Consider the following 23,681-nt stretch of genomic DNA (forward strand, 5'->3'; position numbering starts at 1 on the left):
CACCAGAATAGGCACGCCGGAGCAGCATCTGGATGTATATTACGTATTTATATAGGGACGCCTGTTCCTCACATATGTTCCCAGCTGTTTTATTCGTGTGAATAAAGAACATTTACTCGTGGATATGTTATATCCTTTTTGCGAGACTTTGGGGTTAATTAGATGTTTGCTCGCTATGGTGAAAATGTTTTTCTAAGCTCACTAGGGCAAAGGTTTTCCTTGAATCTGCTTGTTTTTTGTATTTTATTATAATTCTTGATAGATTTAAATGTTTCATAAACAAGTGCCTTATGATTTATGATGGAATTGTTATAAAGATACAATTGATATGTAATATTGATTTACAAGTTTTGTTTTTTTTTTGCTTTTTTGTGGCTTTTTAATATAAGTTACGTACTTATATTAAAAAGAAGAGAGGATGGAAAAAAAAATTTATGCTCTTTAACAACAAATGTAATTATATAAATTAACAATGAATCTGTCAGCTAAATAAGGGCCAGCTTTCTTCAAAATCTATCTGTCGTAGTAAAAAAAAAATATATTTAAAAAGTATACAGTACTGAATATACAGCATGCTCCTCAGCTTCAACTATTTAAATGATTTATGCATTACTATTTACATAACTATGAGGTATTAATGGAGTCACAATCCTCAACGTATGAGAGGTCAACTGAGAAGGCGAGCTATATAATTGTTGACTGAAAATTATTTTTCTTATATAAGGTCAAGGGCAATTTATACTTTAAGAAGCTTTATCTTACACAATTCGTGTTAATAAACAAAGTTGGTAGGAATTTATGGTTTTAATAAAATTAGTTCCAGTATAAAAGTAGTATTGAATAGGTAACATTGTCTACAATTAATTAAAGACCCCCCAGAGAAAGTAGTCCAAAATAATAGTACATATACCGTAATACCAATAATAGTATATTTACCACGGTAAATCTTATTTTATTTAACTCGTAATAAAGGAACTATTTTAAATTAACCACTCAGGAGATGGAAAATATTTTTTTGAATTTAAGGAACATGCTGTATAAGGTTCCAGATAGGTAACACGGAAGTCAGTAAAGAAAGCTTTGCAGCAAGTTCCTACTGACATTTTCGGTAAAGGATTCAAAAAATTGTAAGGAGAAATGACACAATCATCGTCCAATTAAGCCCGGGAGGAAATAATCAGGGCTCATCACACGGCCGCGATAAATCCCCCGCCAGACACAATGGCGAGTTCCTTAACTTTTCGCCCGCGAATAACGAGTTTTTAACTTTGTGGCAAAGCGAAAAATGTCTCTATCTCGACTGGTGAGTGGTCTAATGTACAAGAGGAGCGGCATGCTACTATTAAGAGAATGTACCATGAAACACTGCATGTTCCTTGATTTATTTTGTGTTTTTTTACGAATAATTCTGGATTACGGGAATTAGACGTAAATATGAGTAAACAAGGTTTCGTTATATATGTTTGTATTGTTTTATAATTGCTTTATAAATATATTTAATTGTTTTAGCGCATTTGGCCCGGGGATTTATTAATCGGGTGTTATTTATTTATATCGGGATTCTTCTTGTTCGAATTTTGTGGTAAACTTTGTGTGAAGTCCTATCGTTAATTGCTCATTTCATAAATATTATTTTGTGACTAATTCACGCATTGATTTAAAAATCATATACACATCGCCTTGGTTTCTAATCCTAACGTTTCTTTCTAGATACCGATATTCATATCATACGATTAATCTTCGAATAATCTGCTACTGGGAAAGCCTACGATGACATGGAGTTATGCATATTCGCTTTTTCCTTAGACCCGTCCTCAAGGGTGGCACGAGGAAATTACAGAAGGAAAACGGCCCTACTTTCAATAAAACTGTCGTCTTTATTTAACAGGGTAAAAGTTATCTCGCTCGCCATTCTTCGCAACTTCTCCAACGGCAATGTCATGATTATCCGTGATTTTCAATATTTTATCACCTTTTTATTGATCGACGGGTAATAATAATCTTTTACGCTGTAAGTTTGCGACTGAGACGCAGCGTTTCTATGAAATTTTTGTGTTGTCGAGTGTTAATCAATTTTTCATGTCTTCATGCAGCTATAGTCATCTGCTGCTAAAATCTTTTAAACGTTGTGGTTGATCTCAAATACTTTTGTACAGGTGCAATAGTGCAGGGCATATTGTTTGCATTATTCTGTATGATGTTTGTCTTCATATTTCATCATCTGCAGTCATCAGTTTCGACAGCAACGGTTATGATTAAAAAACAAAACGGTTATAAAACAAATAAATGAAAATTCAATCTGCCTAAAGTTTTGCAGACTGCATCATTAAAGTCTACTAGATCAAGGATAAAAGTTACTTATTAATCGTAAAAGTATAAAAATTGTTTGAAAAAGAAAGCTTACACGAGCTCGCGAATTTGAAATGGTGAAATTAAGAAGGTGAAACTTTTTATTGTCACGACCCTTAAGATTTATCTTGTCGTCACCGCAATATGGCGCGGATGCTTTAAATTTTTATTTTCCATCTCAGCCCATTTGTTCTTCAAACATGAACACTTTGTTCTGTTTCTTTGAAAATAGCTGAGAAAAACTTTTGTAAAGATATGAATGACAATAAAGTAGCTGCAGCGCCAAAATATTTCATAAGAAAACATTTTGTAATCATCGGCTATTTCCTCTATTTATTGCATTCGGCATGTACTCGTAAAATCTATATTTTACATGCCGAATGAATGTATCTATATAAAAGACGAATAGAATATTTTCATTTTGCTGTACTATGTTGAATAAATCGCACAAACGAGTTTAAGAATATTGAATCGATATCCTTAAATGAGTATAACATAGATGATTTCATCCTGGTTAAATCTGCAGTTTAAAGTATGTAAAATACTCGTAGTAAGTAGCAGTTAGCTGTAAGGATCTTAAGAAAGTTTTGCCCTCAAAATATTTTGAATTCCGTATGCATTTGTATGTTGCTAACATGGAAACATTAAACAAGTTGCAATCATTTTCAACATCATTAAAGACCATTTATAAGAGTACCTACATAAAAGTAGCATAAAGCATGCAATTTTCTCGTTTGACGCATTTTTCACGTTTGTGGTAAATACGTCATGACTCGGATTAAGTATAATGGGTTCTATTTAAAAAAGTTACTTTTTCTATTTTTTGGCTTACAAATCTGTTCACTTTATGGTTTTCTTCTTACTTATATCCTCATGAATGTATGAATTACATCCTTCCGCTCAATGACATTTTATACTATGCTTCCGCATAAATGATCTAAGTTGAAATATTCAGCGTGAATTCATGTTGTATTCTTCTATTGCTTTTTATAGCTGTTCCATCTATAAGCATATCTCAATTATATTAATCCCTTTAAGCCTTTAACCTTATAGATAATGAATTATCAGTCACATGATATAAATTTAATAATGCAACTTAAGGTAGATCTTGGATATTGCTAATATGAATCCTTCAAAAGAGCTCAGAAAAATGTACGTGAGCAACAAATGAGAAATTCAAATTCTTTGCAATTATTTTCCAACTGCATTTTTCATACGTTTTATTAAATTCTACGCAATTATCGAAGAAGGTAAGGTATGTAATAACTTAGTATCGCATGCTACAGCGTATCAGGATACGTCTATTAAGAAAGATGCGTCAGAGTAAAGAAACAATAAACGATAAAGCAGATAATAAAGTGCTATGTACGATGATGATGATAAACTTAATCTTTTCGTTAATATTACGAAATCACCTAAAAACAAAGCAGGCCAAATGATTGATTACCAAGTATATTAAATATTGATATCGGAATTTGTTAATCAACAAAAATATAAGTAGCATCAGCGTTAATTGAGCATGATGTTAATCAGCAATAACATTGCACATGTATAAAATACACTGCGGTTTACCGTTAGCCTTTGCGGGGAATGATTGAATGTGCTCACAGCAAAATGAGGAGCGTATTAAGTTTGTATTCATTAACCCCGGTTTCCATCATGGTAATTTTCATTTGACTCACTTCCGTATTTATGTATACAAAATGGTAAGCCAACATTATACCTGATATTGTATCGCTATTTCAGATGATACTTCATTCCAGTTACCATGAACGTTTTGGTGTGAAATGCATGTCATGATAATAATATTTTATAATTAATACTTAACTGTATTCCAAATAAGTTCCTGAGTATTTATACATATTTCCTAAGTTACTGGATGTAGCAATAACACAGGAGTAGCATTGGGACTGTTAAGTATTTTTGGGCTGAACTAGTCAACACTGAAGCGATTTGATGGAATCTTCCTGGTGTGCCAACAAGGCGGCATTAATAATGCAACATTTCTACATAATCCACGCTAACTGTTGCTACTATCATACATTATTGTCTCCATAAGGATTATAAAAGCGCTAAGAATTTGTGTCTTTTCACGAATAAACGGTTATTAGTTGCCATCACTACTATTTACTTGGTCTCCCATTCATTTTTTTTCATAATAGGCGTATTATATCACGAAATTTCTAACAAGAATTATTGAATAAAAGTTGTAAAGTGTATTGTTGTCTTCTGCAATGTAGTTTAAGGAATTTAGTGAAACATATTCTATGATAAAGATTAAAAATTAAATGGCACGCAATTCGCACCATTCGTTTAAGTGCGCTCTAGACGTTTTGCCCTAGAATGATGTGCTTTCAGAATTTCCTGGGATACGAAAAAGCAGGTCATCACTAGGTCGAGGATTGAGAGTTGCGTATCTTTCATTCTTTGTTTTATTCTTAAATGAACTTTAAAACAGTTCTTGTAGTTTCATAAAAACACTCATACACGCAAATAAACACAGTGGGTTTAAGTATTAATTGAAAAACAAATGTCATTCAATGTAAGCATTCATATTTACAATATTAACATGTATAAGTAAGTTTAGGAAAATTTGGTTATCAACGATACCAATAAGTTTATCCTGGAAGTTAGGTTAGGGTTACTTAAAATAATTAAACAAGTTAAAAATAAAATTGTAAAACGCCGAACTTACAATTAACATTGAATTCAATATTTCTAATTTAAACTTGTATCCTAAGCGGGCACTTGTTACATCGAAAAATTGAAAATAAAAGATCACAAAGTTTAACTTTATACTGTGGCAGCTAAACTTTCGAGATACTCGTAAGTGGCGGGCCAACTCGCCCGGCGCAAACAATGCCCGAGTTTCTGCACATAAATATCTAAGCAGACACGCCAACTTCTGATTGCTTGCCACTTTACGTATTAACAATAAATCAAAAGTCTTTAAGTTGGAATGAAAATAGAATATCTGATGAGATTTTTGCAACTTTAGTGTCCTTAAACGTTATATGATTTATTTTATAGATCATCTGCGCTGTTTTTTTGCGTTTTTTCGGTATTTCAACTTGACATATTGTTAAGTTACTTTCCTACGTATATTGTTTGTTTATAAGACGCATTTTCACTACCTATCTTTTACTGTGTAATTGTAAGGTAAAAGATGAAGTACGACAATCGATGGCACGTCAATTCAAATATATTGATAACATATCAAAGAAGATTTTGTACAATATCTAATGTACAAAAAATATATTTCTCTTTATGTTTATTTTTTTTTATTCCAACGTTTGTCATTCCAAATACAAGTCTTAAACAGATATTATATCACTGTAAATTAATAAATTAAAGTACTATTGTATTTTAATATACATTATTGCAAAAAAATACCAAACAAACATAACAACCGATTTCAAGGTATAAAACCAGTTTCGGTTCTAGTTGATAAAATCTCAAGTAGCGCTAAGATAAACTGAAGTGTAATATTAAACTTCGCAACGACAACATGTTCCGGCTCATGTTTATTGTTTTATTCTTAACTTATTATGTCAATAGCCTTACGGGAGAAGACCCCTTGGTGGAAACAAATCTAGGATTGATAAAAGGTTTGAAAGCAACTGATGGCAATTATTCTATGTTCCTGGGCATTCCTTACGCTACTGTTGATAAGGATAATCCATTTGGAGTAAGTTATAACTCAATTATAATAGAATAAGTTATTTGTACACCTATTTTGTGTTACTATACGAGATGATTTTACGACACAATGTACTTACTTAAGTAACATTTTATTTCTGTTAATACTAACAACCTATAATATAACCTATAATTTTAAAGACATAACATAAATCTTAAAAGTAAATAGTGATAGAACAATTGCATGAAGTTACCACGCCATTTAGTAACTATTTGTTCACAAGTAAAATAAATAACCTTCAAAGGTCGCAAAACATTGAAGATTGAATAAAAAAACTAAACAACAAGTTACGGGGCCACCGACTGGCAATTCACACAAAAAATATCATAATTATTGTTATGTTTCTTACCTCTGCACTTTAACTTAGTACCGTTCAGATGACTGAGGTATGCCATTCTCTTCAGCCAACCCGTTTTAAATTTTAGTTTTTAATTTTAATTTCAGCTATCTACTCCTCAGTCTACATTCGATACCATTTTTGAGGCTTTCACCGAATCAGCAATTTGTCCCCAATATGATAGTGCATTAAAAAAAGGAATCGGTGTAATTGACTGCTTGCATATGAATATTTTTGTTCCAAACTCAGCCAATTTTGAAAATCCCCTTCCAATTTTGGTATGGATATATGGTGGAAGATTTGAAGTAGGAAGTTTTCAAACAACGAGGTTTGCACCCCGATTCCTATTAGAACATGACATTATTGTGGTAACATTTAATTATCGTGTCGGTCCTTATGGATTCATGTGCCTTGATACACCTGAAGTACCAGGAAATGCCGGATTAAAAGATCAATTGCTAGCACTAAAATGGATCAAAGAAAATATTAAAGCTTTTGGCGGTGACCCCAATAAAATAACGTTAAGTGGACAAAGTGCGGGAGGAGTTTCAGTGGATTTCCACTTAATATACGATGAAGAAAATTATTTCAATCAAGTTATAATTAAAAGTGGAACTGCACAATGTCCTTGGGCGATCATAGACTCTGATCGAAATGAACCAATTCAATTAGCTGAACTGCTCGGTTATGAAACAAACGATTTCAGAGAAGCTATGGATTTTCTTTTAAAAAGTGATCCTACATTAGTGATAAGTGCCAAAGCAAGCCTTGGAACTGTATCTAGGCCGTGTGTTGAAAAAACATTTGATAATATTAAACGTTTTATCACTGACTATCCTATTAATTTAGATATACCCAGAGCTCGGACAATGCCTATCATAACTGGATACACTCAGGATGAATTGACTTTCGAATATTTGAAATTTCCCATGGATTTTTTTGAAAATCCTAATATGTTTGCAGAAGAAATATCAATTTCTTTTGATTTAGGTAACAGAACTGAAAAAATGGGAAATTATTATAAACATTTCTATGTTGGCGAAACCATGGGTGCAGAATCCATATTGAAAATGGTTGATTTTGAGTCCGATTTTCGTTTTAATCATCCAACACAGAGAAGTTTAAAAGAGTATCTAGAAAATGGAGCAGAAAAAGTGTATCATTATCTTTTTACATATCTAGGCGGTAGAAACATAAAGAGAATTACGAGTAATACAACAATAGGAGGTGCAACACATGGAGATGAAATTGGTTATTTATTTGACATAGCCAGCTTAAAAGGAGTAATGTCTCTAGAAGATCAACTTACTGTAGACAGGATGACAACGATGTGGACTAACTTTGTAAAGTATGGGTTCGTATTAAAATCTCATTATTTAATGTTTTTTTTCTGATATATTGAAAATATGAAGATAGTTATGATGATTGATGGGAGAGATATACATATATATTCAGGGTTGAAGGAAATTTAACCTTCCTTAACACTTTAAGAAAGGTTATATTTCAATTTCATTTAATTTCAAAGGACAAATAATAACATACTCGTTGGTACTTACATAGCCATATATACTTTCAGTGATCCGACTCCTGAGACAACAGAATTACTACCAATAAAGTGGGCCCCAATAACAAAAGAATCTTTGAAGTATCTCGAAATAAGCTCGGAGTTAAACATGAACACCAGACCATTTAACGAAAGATTAACATTCTGGGATTTCTTCTATGATGTGAACAGAAAGTTTCAAAAAGGATATAGAGAACGCGGTCAAAAATAATGTAACTACAAATGATCTCCTCATTAATCAAAATCTGTTTGAGGTAAAACAAAGAGAAAATATTTATACCTCACTTATAACTAATTAAAAGACGATAAGATTTATTTTATTTATTAGTAAGAGTTGTAATTCTACTCCTATCCAAAGCCGTAGTATCCAAGCCCTTTAACAAGATTCCAAGTCCCAACTAAATCAGTTTATAATAAATAGGTCTCAAATATGATACGAAACACCATTTCTGACGTCATATAAAATACGAATATATGTATGACATAAAGCACCGCACGTGTTTTTAAATTTAGAACAAACATGTTATGTAATTGACACTTCTAGATTAGATTTAGATAATGTACGATAGGTTAGTACTAAAAGAATGCGACTTAAAAAAAAACAATCACACTCTAGCGAAGAAAACATTCATCCGCCTAGAAACGATAACGTGCACGTGTAGATTTTTTTAAATAAAGAATAGCATTGAATCTGCCACCTATAGATATCTATATAATCAACCCTAGATAGCACTTGAGCTCTATCTAACTTCGACTACAGATAAAGTATCTATCCCTGATGACTAAGTAGGAGTAATTCAGATACAACATCCTTTACACAGAAAGAGTGCAGAACCACAGAAGCTCTTTATATATTGTTATATTATTATAAGGCATAAAACCGACCTTGTACCCAATGCATGTTTCTACGTCATCATAAATATTTTATAAAATATATTTGCAAAAATCTGTATAGGTATATTTAATATTATGTAGTATTTTTTGACTTATCATATTGAACTTGAGTTATTTTTCTGAGTTTCTAAGTAGTCTCCGCCCTCGCTTCAAACAACATCTAAAATACGAATGCAAAAAGGTAAAATACACCTTAATTAAGAAAATTTGGTATAGTACTATAATGATTGATTTCAGTATCCTCAAAATTATTAATGAAGTACATTAAGTACAAAAACATGATATTATAATTTGCTTCCCCTAAATTTTGATTAATGACACAAGATACAAAAGTAATCAGCGATTATGATGAAACAAAAGACAAAATAACATTCGGATTATAAAAAAATGCTGTGATTTAATGATAAAGAAGTTCGATGACAATAAAACCCAGTGCGCTACTACTAAACATCAGTTTTTAGACAAATTATGCGAAGACAAAATGTCTTCTTTTAAAGTTATTGTATTTTTTTGTTTAATTTCGAATCAGTATGTAAATGGTCTTATGAGGTTCGGTTCAAGTGACATGGATGGACCCTTAGTGGAGACAAATCAAGGAATAATAAGAGGTTTGAAGGCAAAAGATGGTAACTATTCAATGTTCCTGGGCATCCCCTATGCAACAGTAGATGAGAATAATCCTTTTGGAGTGAGTAATTTGATTCTATTATTTCTTACGATATCGCTTTATAAACTAAAAATGTATTAAATCCATTATATGTTTTTCAATAACTTTTGAATAAAATGAGATAACAGTATAATATACCTTCGAGCATCGATAATAATAAGCTTTAATAAATGGACACATCCTGTCATTAAATTATTGTATTATAGTATTTTATTATATTACTTACTAATTTTAGCCCGTGGCTTCGCCCGCGTTTAAAAGAAAATAATATAACATACTAACATACATAAAACTGAAAATTCGTACCTTCAACTTTGCTAAAGATCATCACTTGATCAAATGCATAGTTTACGATTCAATCCTTACTAATATCGATTAAAATAATCGACTTTTTGGGTCCAAAAGATCGATTCTCCGATTAATCGATCTTAGATCGCCATCCCTAGTTTCCGTGAGATTTCCGGGATAAAAACTATCCTATGTCCTTTCTCGGGTCTTAGACTATCTTTGTACAAAATTTCATTAAAATCGGTTCAGTGGTTTAGGCGTAAAGAAGAGACAACCAGACAGACAAACAGACAGACAGACAAACAAACAGACAGACAGACAGACAGAGTTACTTTCAGATTTATAATATTAGTAAGGATTAGAATTTCATGATAGACACGTAATGTAAACTTAGTAAAAGTGAAAGAAAGAATTAGAATATTTTTTTATATTGGTGGTACCCTACCCTGGTGGTAGGGTACACCTACGAAATTGCGTGTATACATACATAGATGTAGATGACGCAATTTAGAGATGGAGATGACTGATGGCTGATGACTGATGGATGAAAACGTTACCATGCAATTGTTAAGGACGTAGATACATAGATTAAATATCCGCTAACTTTATGTATCCTTATAGAGTTACAATATAGATATACATAGACAATTACAATAGAATACATATAGAACATTTTTGAATAAAAAAAATGATTTGATATTATAAAGTCGTTCATTTTATACTCTTTATTGCTGTGATATTCATAATTTTCTTAACAAGTATTATTTTATTTCCAGGCATCAATTCCACACCCGATATTTGAAAAAATATTTGATGCATTTGACGGTTCGGCTATTTGCCCACAGTTCAGCAGAACTACAAGTGTAGTCATCGGTACCCTCGATTGTCTTCATATAAATGTTTTCGTCCCTAATTCTGCTAGTGCTCAAAATCGACTACCAGTGTATGTTTACATATACGGCGGAAGATTTCAATTTGGAAATTTTGGAATAAATGAGCTTGGACCCAGGTTCCTGCTACAACATGATATTATTTTAGTTACTATGAGTTATCGCATTGGTCCATACGGGTTTATGTGTCTCGATACTCCAGAGGTGCCTGGAAATGCTGGCTTAAAAGATCAATTACTCGCATTAAGATGGATCAAGGCAAATATAGAATCCTTTGGTGGTGATATTAATAAAATAACCTTGGGTGGGCATAGTGCTGGTGCCGTTTCGGTGGATTTCCACTTATTATATAACAAAGAGATTTATTTTAATCAAATCATAACTAAAAGTGGCACTGCACAATGTCCATGGGCGATCATCGATGCTGACAGAAAAGAACCAATACAGTTAGCTGAATTACTCGGCTTTAGAACTGATAATTTTAGAGAAGCATTGAATTTTCTTTCAAAAACTAATTCAACATTGGTTATAGAAGCCAAAAGAAGACTTGGAACTGTTTCTAGAGCATGTGTTGAAAAAAAATTTGAAAGGGTTGAACGTTTTATAACGGATTATCCATATAATATGGCTATACCGAGAGCTCAAACCATGCCTATTTTGTCTGGATATGCTCAAGATGAGACGACTTTCGAGTACTTGAATTTTCCCATGGATTTTTTCGAAAATCCTAACTTATTTGCAGAAGATATATCACTTTCTTTCGATCTAGGTAATAGAACTGAAAAAATGGGAAAATTATACAAACATTTTTATGTTGGCGAAACCATGGGTGCCAAATCTAAATTAAAAATTATCGATTTTGAATCCGACTTACGATTTAATCACCCAACGCAGAGAAGTTTGGCTGAATACCTAAAAATGGGTGGAGAAAAAGTATATCATTACCTGTTTACTTACATAGGAGATAGAAATTTAAGGAGAGTTTTAAGTAATATCAAAATTGGGGGTGCAACCCATGGTGATATACTAGGCTATATATTTGATCACGAAGCCTTACGAGAAGTAATGCCGCCAAAAGATAAACTTATGCTTGATAGGATCATAACGATGTGGACTAACTTTATTAAAAATGGGTATGTACATTTTTATTTAAATTCGTTATTATTATTTTTTATTCATTATATCATCTAATTATGTATTTTACTTTGTCTCAGTTTTGTAAGTTCATGAGATCACCACTTCCCATCGGGCGCATAATAGGATGAAATAGATGCAAAACATTAGTTATATGAATACAAATAAATTTATTGGGTGGGATGTAATGACATAAATGTTATACTTTCAGCGATCCGACTCCAGAGAAAACAGAATTATTACCAATAAAATGGGAGCCAATAACCAAAGAATCATTGAAGTACCTCGAAATAGACTCTGAGCTGAAAATGAGCACTAGACCGTTTACTAAAAGACTGACGTTTTGGGATTTCTTCTATGACGTTAACAGAAAGTTTCAGAAAGGTTATCGGGATCAAAACTAAATTATATAAATATCCCTCTCTCATGTGATATTATAATAATTAAAAAAAAACCGCATTATTGCTTATTTATTTCGAAATTGACCCTTTCTCCAGAGCCCTTATCCCACGCTCTACCATAAACGAAAATTCGCTTATTTTCAAAATAAATATCAACATGTACCTAAATTATTGTGACAAACTAAATGATCTTGTTTATTTTTATTGTAACATAAATTAGTATAAAAGGTTTAAGCCAGAATATAATACAGACATTGAAATCGAGTAAAGAAAAAGAATCACGCGATATTTTGGCGAATAACAACAATTTATGGCGATGTTTATGGCTCGTTGGCTGGCAGATAACCGCCATTGAAATTCCGAATGAATACAGTGTACACACTGCCGTACCTGAGCTGTGTTTGGAGGTATTTTATTATTGAGTTTATTGTGAGATATGTTTCGGTGATTTGGAGATTAGCTATAGTAGGTTTGGCGTAATAATCAAGACCAGTTAAAACGATAGTTGCGGTAAAGTAGGTATTGTAAGTTATACTTTTTCTACGTAATAAGAAGAGTGTTAAGATAATTTTCATCTCTTTTATTTTGCTCTTATTTGAAGGAAATGTTAAAGCAAAAATACGAATCCTTCCAACTTAATATGTAGCGCTAGCAATGCATTCAGCTAGAATTTCAATCCAACTTGGGATAGATTATAGAAGTCCACAGGCGCCAATGACCATTTGCCGTCAGGCGGTTTTATTTACCGCTTTTTACTTTAATCAGTTTTGAGTTTTCTTAATAAAACGATAACACAATTAGTTTTAATACAACCACGCATTCCCGAAATGACAGTGTGGTATAACGCCTGTTAATAATATTATATTAATAACTCTCTATCCAAGGTTTTGCTTACAAAATATTAGATTATTGAAAATTGTCACATTTAGATTTTTGTTAGGCTAAATTTATAGAATAACTATATAGAATTTTACTATAAAACATGAAAAATGAACTGTGGTTGTTAAGGTGCTCTACACTACATAATATATTAGGATCGACATAAAGGAGATATAGGAGTAAAATAAAATTAAGACGATCGTTGTTTCAATATTTATATTTAGGTAATTTTTATTCAATTGTGCATGTCGTGCTAATTATGGTTTCAATTTATAGAAATTAAAATTCCCAAAGAAATTATTAATTTTGTCATGACATTTGCACTTATATATGTAGTATTCGGTTATAGGGCAATTTAGAGGCTCATTAAAACATTTGTTTGCTTCAAAAATCATCGTAACTTAAATCCGTGTACACGATTGAATAAAAATGAAAATACAATTTAAAAAATAAAATACAAAATAACCACAGCCACAGTTTAGATATAATGTACAATTTACCTACTTTGTCTTACGATGTTCATACACATATTTCCATAGTTGATAAGCCTCTGGACTTGGCATTGGACCCATAGAAAATTCATCGTCTATGTATAAGAAGTTTAGTTTATCCTTGTTGCTTGGCATCCATTTCACTGGTACACTTGAAAACTTAGGCGTTGGATCCCTGGAAAGAAAAATAATGAAAACAATTAGCTTAGTGCAATTATTATACCCATGTATGTACTCTTTTAAATATAATGAACTGAGGACAAATATAAAACCATAAATAAAAATCACTCAGGTTATAAAATATAAACATACTCGTATAATATTGGGGAGTGTAATTAATTATAAATTTTGTATCAAAAATAATAAATGTAAATGTTAGGTTACATCATAGTCTTAGATTACATACCCGTATTTAGCGAAGTCAGTCCACATAGAAGTCATTGACTCTATCATACTACGATCTCTTTCACTTATTGGAAATATGAGTACCCTTGCATCAAACAAGTAAAATACATCATCTGCATGACAAGCGCCACTTTCTTTAGAATTTCCAGTACGCATTTTTAAATAGTTTCTGTTACCAGAATAGTTAAAGTAATAATTATAAATAGGTGCAGTATTTTTCATAACAAGTATTTCCGTTTCAAATATAGATGGCATTTCAAAATACAAGTGTGTATATAAATCAGATACATTCATTAGATTTTTCATACTAATGTCGTCTTTACCAAAGTAGAATTCTTTAACTTTCTTTGCAACAGCATCACCTTCTTTTTCTGAAGCGAAACTGACATCACTTGCGAATAAATATTTGCCTTGTCTCTCTTGGAGAGATTCATCAGTGGCCAGTGCCGTTAAAAATAAGCCTTCTTTGCTATTCGTTCCAATGATAATAGGTATATTTTTAGAATTTTTATGTAAGAGATTAAATGGTAAATCATCTATAGTAGCTTCAACGCCTTCTATATTTTTTTCAACACAAGGCAGATGCATTAGTTGTGTGTCATAAAATTTTCCTAAAGTTTTAGTAGCCTTCAATAAAATTAAATCTGAGTATTCCATTTCCGAGAAAATTTTATACAGCTCATGTGGATCGTCAGTGTCATGACCTAACGTTTTTGCTAATAAACTAGCTGATTGAAGTGGCTCTCTATTTATTGCCCAATTTGATAATGATGACCCACTCTGTAATATGGCTTTGTTAAATAGTCCATCAGTAGCTTTACTTATAATTAACATAGATGTAGATGTAGCTCCAGCACTCTCACCAAATATTGTTATATTTTCAGGATCCCCTCCAAACGCTGCTATATTCTTTTTGATCCATCTTAAAGCAGCCACTTGGTCTTTTAAACCGGCGTTCCCGGGTGCTTCCTTTATTCCTAAGCACAGAAAACCAAGTATACCAAGTCTATAATTAAAACTGACTACAATTACATCTTTCTGAACAAGGAAATCCGGCGCGTATAATAACTTTCCACCACTTCCTAATATAAAAGCACCACCATGGATATAAACCATGACTGGCAGTGGTCTTTTAGCTGTTACGGGCACATTAACGTTGACTTTCAGGCAATCTTCTGAGCCCATGGTTCCAATGAATGCTTTTTGTACACATGAGTTCATTTCGTCTACAGCTTTATATACTCCTTTCCATGTAGGTGGTGGTCCAGGAGCCTGTAATTTAATATATAATAATGATAAATGACATAGGTAATGTAATTCACATAGGTGTTTAGTCGATCACAGGATGGGTAATATAACAAGGAAAATTGAGGCCATCATAATTTGTCATTTGCTAATTATATGTCTAGATTATGTTCACTCTTAATGATAAATACATTTTATAATGTTAATAAGTATATATGTAACGGTCGATCTTAGTAGTCACGATGTTAAAAATTATCAGTAAAGTCGTATTTGATTAGTCTGATGCCAGTCGCAGTGAACTTTGATCTTAATACAAATATTGGTTTCAACGAATCCATAAAGTTAATTATGAACATCATTATATAGTCATGTAAACAGTACAATAAAACGCACATCCAAAACATGAACTGCGAAATGAAGGCATTCTCCACATATCATGCTAGAAACAATAATAAATGAGGATAAAAAACTACCTGGAACCGTGTGTTCTTGTCAGCTGTCGCGTACGGGATGCCGAGGTATTCGAAAAACGTCCCATCTTTGCTTATTTTACCGCTCACAATCCCTTGCTCCAGCGTCACTTCGGGGGCCGGCTGGTCGACCAAGTTTGAAGCAAATAGTGAGAATAGAACCAACAGCTTCCTGTACTTCATTGTTTACTTCAAATTATTCATTCACTAACAATTTTTTTCTCTCATAATTATTATTTATATTGACACATTTCCACTGATTATTTGTTCAACGTATAGAACAATATATATTGTAAAACACCTTAGGAACATCGTTACCTTCAACACTTATCTTCAAGATTTATCTATCAGATACGCCGAACTCATTTTGATAAGAATATTACGTATTATAGGTGCGTATGCGTATGCGTACACATTACTTCTATCAGTACGTTCACAAAACATGTGTTTACTAACAACACTTCGACATTTACATTACGTTATATTACATAAAGTGCTTATAACATTGTATGCTGACAAAATAATCCAGATAACGTAACACAACTATTTTTCACAGTTTTACACAATAACTATTATAAATATAGTTTGATAAAATGCACAACCTTGATACTATGTGTTACACACGAGCACTGCGTAAGCGCTTTGGCCTTCGACTGGCGTATTGACATAAATAGCCACGTATAGGCGAGTCGTTAGACCATATTAACTTACGTAAATATGGTAATTGGCTGTTTTTCGAGATCCCACCCGGAACACAGAACGAATGGTAAACTTTTTGTCTACAGACGGAATAGATTAAATTTCCATGTAAGATTTAATATAAAAATTCTTATGTGTTAGGTTTATATTTTTGGTTTACATTTTTATTATCCTAATTTTTCTGAATGAAAAAGAGTTTTAATTCATCATATATTTAAATCATTATACATTGTTTATACTTTACTCGGCGATATAACTAATACGTCTTCCATATAGAAAGAGCCTTTTAGTATATGAAAATATATTGTGACCCCATATACGGCTTAGGTTCTTAATTAAATGTAGATACTTAATATAAATGTAATTTATTTTGTTATATTTAAAAAAAAGTATTTTAAAATTAAGTAAAATAACTTTTAGTGAAAGTTTGACATTATTTTGTTTTAAATTGTAACTCCTCAGACTTTTTCGGGCACAAACAGAATTTGTACACTGCTTAACATGGAAAAGTGTGACGATCTCACCGCAGTCAGAATATTCTATCTTTAACCTAAGTAATATGTACCTAGATAAATACTACAATTTAACTAGTACCCTAATATAATATGCAGGGCTCGCTCGCCGCAGCGAACTAAACAGGCCATTTTCTCATCTCTTCGCATGTCCGAAATTTAGTTGAATAAATTACGCGAAAGGCGAAAACTGTTGAATTTTAACCCTATCCCGCGCGTGACCGCCCGCGCCGCCGCCGGAATATTAATATTTCATGCCCTACATCTATGTATATAGATATAATAAAAATGCGACAGCGGTGTCTGTACGTAAGACAGTTAAAAGGAAATATAATCTTAAATTGTATAAAATTTTGTCTTTGCAAAATTTGTAAATGTTATACTTAGCCATGTATTTAGACCGCAACTCGTTCTATGTGCGAGTGTTAAAGACGATTTTTTGTCATATTTTAAACATATTTGAAGAGGGAGGCCTGGTTTAAAGATATAAAAGGAAGATAATATAACACATATTACGTAGTTAATACAAGTTCAGATTCATATTTCTATTTGCAAAATATATCGATTTCATCTTAGTTGTCCATGTATTATCTATAATTTGAAAGTTATGAAATTAATTTCCAAAATATACGAACTTTATTAATAACTTTTCAAACATAAAAAACCTTTCAAATAAGAAATTACTAATAGGCACTCAAACGAGAGCTATGATTTTAGCTTTAATATAAAGTAGCAAGATCAATAATTACGTGCACAGTTTATAAACATTTTGACCTCTTCCGTTGGTAACTGTACCAGATTGGACATACACATCCATAGAGTAGACATAGAGTTTTACTCTTCAAATAATTATGTGTGTTAAATCAAATATTTTATTTGCGTATTTCAGGACATAATCTTTAATTAACACGGTCTCATAAAACGCGTGCAAGCACCGATGCTTATCTTACTTTTGGAACATGATCTAATAATAATAAAAAAAACTTGATTGTTTCTCCCTTCCTACAGAATATTGTATTTTTCTGAATTTGAGAATACGTGTAAAGATGCTTGTATTTGGGTTAGTACCCTTTACGTCTCCCTGCAATTGAGGGAAGCTTAACCTGAAACCACGCTGATATGCAAATTGATGCTATTAAAGCAATATGCCTGTAGTAAGTGAATGATAATTATTTTGCTAGTGGTATATTTCTAAAAAAATAACAAACCTCTACTCTACGGTTCCCCAGTTCTCTTTCAAAAGAGCGTCACTACTTAGCACTTTGAAGATTAGTTCCCGAGTCGCCGTTACAGCTGACTTCGCGCCAACGTCTTCGATGCAAATGATCGAATCATCAAGAGCTCTGGATCACTCTCCACGTAAGTGACTTGCGATGGAAAAGTTCGTATCCTTAAAGATTAATTCGCTGGAATTAAAAGGATTATTAATATTCATTCGGATGCCTCTTGACGTGATGGTGGCTGCCATTTTGAAATAATTTTGCTCTAAAGTTAAGTGCTGGCTTTTTGTAAAAAATACGGATTCTGTAAAAAAAATCCTGTTAATGTAAGTATTTGCTTCAGTCATTAAGATTATAAACTTACGGAGGTACTGTTGTTTTCTCTTAAAAATGACTTTCGTGTAATTTTTGTGTATGTTTGTGTACATATAGCTCAAATATACTTGTGTGCATATTATGTATGACTCAAATGTTTAATTGGCCGGAGATCTAATCCAAAACCCTCTGTATACTTGACCAACGCTGTTGCATCACCTAGGGTCGTCCAAGGCAGTTCATACGAGCACACTAGACTTTTAGTATCGACGGTAAAATTTAGCCGAGTTTCAGAAATTAAGCGTACAAACGTCACATCCTTACCTTCCTTATTAAGTGTAATGTTTGTGTAAAGACAATGTACAATACAACTGGCACGTAAAGGCATGGTTACAATACAACTACACATACAATAACAATACGTTAAGCGCAGTTTGACCACTTTAGCACGTGCGCTTTGTCGTGAAAAGCCCAAAACTCGTTACATTCCAACGTTTATTGCGGAGAAAGTTTTTGCTTTACGTTTTTGTAATATTCGTCCAATTATGAAAATAAAGTAAATGCTTGCTATGCTCGCAGTTATACGCTCCTATGTAATTTGGGCACGCAATTCCAAAGGAATTCAGCGCTTATTGTTAGAATGAGGAACAAAGATTTTTGAATGTAGTCTGGTTTTTGCAGAATGACCTCAATTGTATGAAAATTCTATTTAAAGATAGTTTATGGTCCACTTTTGAGTTTTCTTCCCAAACCCAGGGGAAGCCTGAAGCATATTCTATCGGAAGGTACTGGCCGCCGACCAAACCGCGACAGATATTGTAGAATCGCCACTATGGCAGTCGAAAACGTAGACAAACATCTGACGTTGCTTAACTTTGTAGATCAGGTCACAAAATGAGCCTTATGGCTATGGAAAAGTAAGTATACGCGTCGTAAACGTAAGATAGTAAAACCTTTACGGCGTAGTTCTATGCGGAACATACATCCTCCAGTAAAATTTAAATGAAGATGAATTCAAGCTCCATATTTCGTTTAGAACGATGCAGTGGGAACTTCTTAAAAATTCTTCTTGCCGTAGCTCCAAAGTTAAGACGCATCGCGGGAGTTACTGCTATGTCGCGGAGTGCTGCACAAAAGTTGTAAGGTATTCCGTTTGTAATATAATATCTGCAAATATAAATATTTCGAAACATTTTACACAACAGTGGAGTGTAATATTCTTAAGCATCGCTATGAATGTATATCTCGTTTTTTGCTACGCGGTACAGTACCCTTACCATGAGTTTACTCAATCCATTATTCTGTTCCGTTTGCCTCAGTAGACTTAGTAAACGTAACAATAAGTAAGTGCTCAAGTCTTTTTGTCTGGCTCACATATTCGCAAAAAAGAGAGAACAAAACATAAAGCGCCATTTTGTTAATTTAGACATTTAATGTTACGTTAGTGACACTATAGTTCTGATACAATCTGCTAGGGGCGCTGATTAGGATTCGTATGGGCAAATACGTAAACAAATACCAAAACAGTCAAAATGTAAAATCTCTTGGTAAGGGTACAGTTCAAACGGGTTGAAGGATTTTAACTTAAGACGTCATTGGAATCATTTAAATTGTGAGAGTGTATCTGCATGATCATGTAATCTGGTTTTTAATTTCTTTTAACAATTCGTCTCATTTAACTACTTTTTATTATAACACCGACGTGTTTAATAGCTGAGTAATTAATTATTTTAAATCATAAAATATTTAAGGTGTGGTTGTTGTGTAAAAATATCGTCCTGAATACCAAATAGTTCAGACATTTGAACAAAACCATTAAAATTTTGCAATTAGTTTTAATTTAGAAAAAATAAATTAATTATCTTTCTCAGATTATCTTAATCCGATATGTAATAAACATGATTACATAAATATACCCTTGTTTATGCAACTTCCCTTTAACAACTTTAAAATTTATACGAATAACTTCTGTAAATTTCGTTTAATTTATTCTCAAATTTAATTATTTACACAAAATGAGGTAGAAATGAAAAATGCGAGCTGAGAATACAAAACCCCCAGACAGGGAGTTAGATCTCATATTTGTTCGATGATTAATACTCGTATTTGAGAACTGAACTCTTATACTCCACAATCACGTAGAAACTTGTATCATTAATAAAACATAATGCAAATAAGCCATCTGTAGGTAAGCCATCCAATGAGAATGTACATTATTTATTGCGATAGTTATTTACAGAACAAACCAACTTCCGACTGGGCTTATGCATATTAAACAGGTTTTAGTCGGCAGTTAGGCACTAAATAATATCTGTGGTATATCTCGTTATCTCTTGGACTTCTCGTTTCTGCTGCCATTCCGCCATAATGTTTTAATAGTTATGTAACAAATAAATTAAAAAAGAGATTTCAAAAACGAAAAAGATTAAATATTCGTTTGATGACCCGCGTGCCATCGCCACTATATCGGTTTGACACGGTTCCGTATGCGATTTTATCATATGCCACTTTTTATGCCATGCATATCTAATGACGAGATATGTTCTGAATATTATCAAAATGAATTTATTCATAAATTTATATCATTTACACTTGTTTGCTTGTTTGCTATACCATCATCAACTTTTCTCTTCACTTTTTCAAGGACGCGGTTTGATATGATCCTATGACTTAAACCTTCCCCACAACTATATTATACTTTCGCAAATATACGTAACTACAACTTTCAAATAATATAAAATTATGTTGAATGCATTCTAAATATGTTAAGTACATTTACTAATACGCCCCATGCAGTACCGCCCCATGAGTGCAATATTCCGGTTAGTACAAAATAACTTTTAAACTTTTACCGTGTACAGTAAATTTGTGTAACTGCCTAACTTCAGGAATACATCATAACTTTAAAAGAAAATTTTGAGAAACTTTTCAAGTAACAAATATATCACCAAACTTGGCATAAGCCGTAGAATTATTTCCTTGTAAGCCATAGTTTTATTAAAGTTTGAATCTTCTTAATTTTGTAACACTGATTGTTGAAAATTGTATAGCTTAAACGGCTTTAGAAGTCTAAGGTAAAATTCTGTGCAGGAGGTCTTTCTATATGGTAACGAACAATAAGAAAGCATTTTTCATTTTTCTTTTCTGTTCCGCTATCTTACAGATTGTTTTATTTTTTTTTAATTTGTACTATGGAGGTGATGCTTTTCAAGTATATTTAAGTCACTTTTTTAACATGCCCTGCGGCCCAAATGGTTTGACAGATTTTAACACAATAATATAATTAGTCGTTGGGTAATTTGTCGAGTCTTAATAGAGGGAGTAACTTTAGCTCTCTTTAAGCATACGAGGTTTTGTTTTTAAAATAACTCTTTAGTTTTCTAAGCTACATAGAAATTATTGTCAACTTAAGATAAATACTATGTATTAGAATTTTAAATAATAAATTATACTTGTTTAAAGCACAAAGCTATCTGAGCACGCAATAAGTTCCGCTATGCACAGCAACTTTGAATCTATTGCGACGATTTATGCCCAAGTTTTAAAGTCAGATACATCATTAAACTGGAAACTTTAACTTCCACCATACTCGCTCAATCGTGTAGTCGAAATATTTTCTTATTGCAACTTTTAAAACTTTTACGATAATTTGTCAAACTAATTTCAATGAAGTGGGTAATGCCATCGTGTGCCGGCATTTTTTAAACATTCATTATTGAAGCTATATATTGGTTTGGTATAAGACATATTTTTCCGAGACGTTTCAACATAGACCTCAGGGGTAGCAGCGCTTTTATGGCCGACATCTTATCATAACTGAGGTTGACTACATATGTTAATGAGCGGAAGTACCCACTTACCATTAAGTGGACTGCAGGATTTTACTTTGCTACTGAAATATTATAAAATAAATTACCACATATACCATTAAACTTAAATGAAGTAACAACTTGTTATGTAAATATAATGTTGCAGGCATTTCTTATAATGTATGTTTTATGTAGCATTTGAAAGATAATATTCAACCACGCTACAAATGAAATATGAAATTTTATTTAAATTGAACCATTATACGTGCGTTGGAGTTTTAATCTCTTAGAAATATTAACTTTAACTTATATTTTAAGAGCATTAACCTGTTAACTCGTTTAAAACTAACCCCCGTATGACTTTATAACTTGGTACAAAAGGATTGTGCAAAAAGACATTTTTATTCTCTTCTCGCTCGTTTCTTATAAAGTGTGAGCGATAAATATATACCAAAGCCGCCATTTTGGATTAGAATTAGTTTTTCATATGGGTTTTCTAAATTCAACATTTAATTTCGTTACAGTTTAATTAAATATATAGCCATGTAAAAATTTCCTTTCTGGGATGGGTTTTTTCAGTTGAAGTAGCATATTAGCATAGAGTCCACCTGATGTCAAGTACCTATTGTCACCCTACATCTGCAATTAATCCCAGATAAGATTAAGAGCACTGCCAGAGTCCAACCACAGATGCGTTGCTACCCCTGAGGATTAAGTTCCACACACCCAGTTATCACATTGTTCAAACCAGAACACAGCATCACTGAGCACTGCTGAATCTTATCTGCGGTCGGTCACTGTTGCGTTGGTATCGCTGAGAACTTGGACCGCCTTGTGTCTCTATGATTTATCACGTTCTTTAAACCAGGAAAACTTAAGAACCAAAGGTGGTGGAACAAAAGGAACCCTTTATGGTTCGACTCCAGCGGCACCACCGCCACACCTATTTCTGCCTCATAACAGCAATGGATGCATGAAGCATGAAGGGAGTGGTAAGGAAGGGCATCTGTGGCCGACCTTTGTTAGGAATATCTAATTCTATCTGGGGTTGATTACAGATGTCCATAGGCGGTAAAAGCCATTTACCATCAGGTGGACTGCATGCTCCTCAACTACTCCTATATTATAAAAGAAATACTAATGTTAAATAGCATAAATAAGTACAGTACTACCATCTCATTTCAACTACGATGAGTATACGCATAATGGTTCTCAAAAAAGGATTTTAGTGAATAATAAAACTTAGTCATGAATATCTAAAGCGAGTAGGTCCATTACCGCGCATAAATTTCGTTTGAAGGTTTTAAACTTGCAACGCTCGCGTACGACCGTTGACGTAATAACACTTAATAGGCACCTAATAAATATTTTTTATAACATAGAAGAAGCAAATGATCACTTAGTCCACTGAA

The 23,681-nt window shown here is 32.7% G+C and overlaps 2 protein-coding genes across 2 annotated transcripts; one reads left to right on the forward strand and one right to left on the reverse strand.

Annotated features, from left to right (window-relative positions):
- Positions 1-5,842: 5,842 nt before the first annotated feature.
- Positions 5,843-12,227, forward strand: LOC140750898 (uncharacterized). The gene is made up of 7 exons (XM_073084624.1): positions 5,843-6,037; positions 6,494-7,740; positions 7,963-8,150; positions 8,464-8,477; positions 9,254-9,532; positions 10,576-11,822; positions 12,035-12,227. The coding sequence occupies exons 1-7, from the start codon at positions 5,858-5,860 to the stop codon at positions 12,225-12,227; spliced, it is 3,348 nt and encodes a 1,115-aa protein (XP_072940725.1). The 5' UTR covers positions 5,843-5,857.
- Positions 12,228-13,305: 1,078 nt separating this feature from the next.
- ae40 (alpha-esterase 40) lies at positions 13,306-16,383 on the reverse strand. Its single transcript, XM_073084406.1, has 3 exons — positions 15,718-16,383; positions 14,001-15,271; positions 13,306-13,769 (listed from the first exon to the last, which is right to left on the reverse strand). The coding sequence occupies exons 1-3, from the start codon at positions 15,895-15,897 to the stop codon at positions 13,604-13,606; spliced, it is 1,617 nt and encodes a 538-aa protein (XP_072940507.1). The 5' UTR covers positions 15,898-16,383; the 3' UTR covers positions 13,306-13,603.
- Positions 16,384-23,681: the final 7,298 nt, after the last annotated feature.

This window comes from Epargyreus clarus, unplaced genomic scaffold (assembly GCF_041222505.1).
Source record: "Epargyreus clarus isolate Ecla_fem2 unplaced genomic scaffold, WU_Ecla_fem_2.2 ptg000021l, whole genome shotgun sequence".
Lineage (NCBI taxonomy): Eukaryota > Metazoa > Arthropoda > Insecta > Lepidoptera > Hesperiidae > Epargyreus > Epargyreus clarus.

What these genes read in the sequence shown, in the direction of transcription:
- LOC140750898 (XM_073084624.1), top strand. Translation starts at nt 5,858, where the DNA reads ATGTTCCGGCTCATGTTTATTGTTTTATTCTTAACTTATTATGTCAAT. An exon ending in ATAAGGATAATCCATTTGGA is followed by an intron (nt 6,038 to 6,493) that starts GTAAGTTATAAC and finishes TTTTAATTTCAG; the next exon opens with CTATCTACTCCTCAGTCTAC. An exon ending in ACTAACTTTGTAAAGTATGG is followed by an intron (nt 7,741 to 7,962) that starts GTTCGTATTAAA and finishes ATATACTTTCAG; the next exon opens with TGATCCGACTCCTGAGACAA.
- ae40 (XM_073084406.1), bottom strand. Translation starts at nt 15,897, where the DNA reads ATGAAGTACAGGAAGCTGTTGGTTCTATTCTCACTATTTGCTTCAAAC. An exon ending in ACAAGAACACACGGTTCCAG is followed by an intron (nt 15,272 to 15,717) that starts GTAGTTTTTTAT and finishes ATTAAATTACAG; the next exon opens with GCTCCTGGACCACCACCTAC. An exon ending in ACTGACTTCGCTAAATACGG is followed by an intron (nt 13,770 to 14,000) that starts GTATGTAATCTA and finishes TTTTCTTTCCAG; the next exon opens with GGATCCAACGCCTAAGTTTT.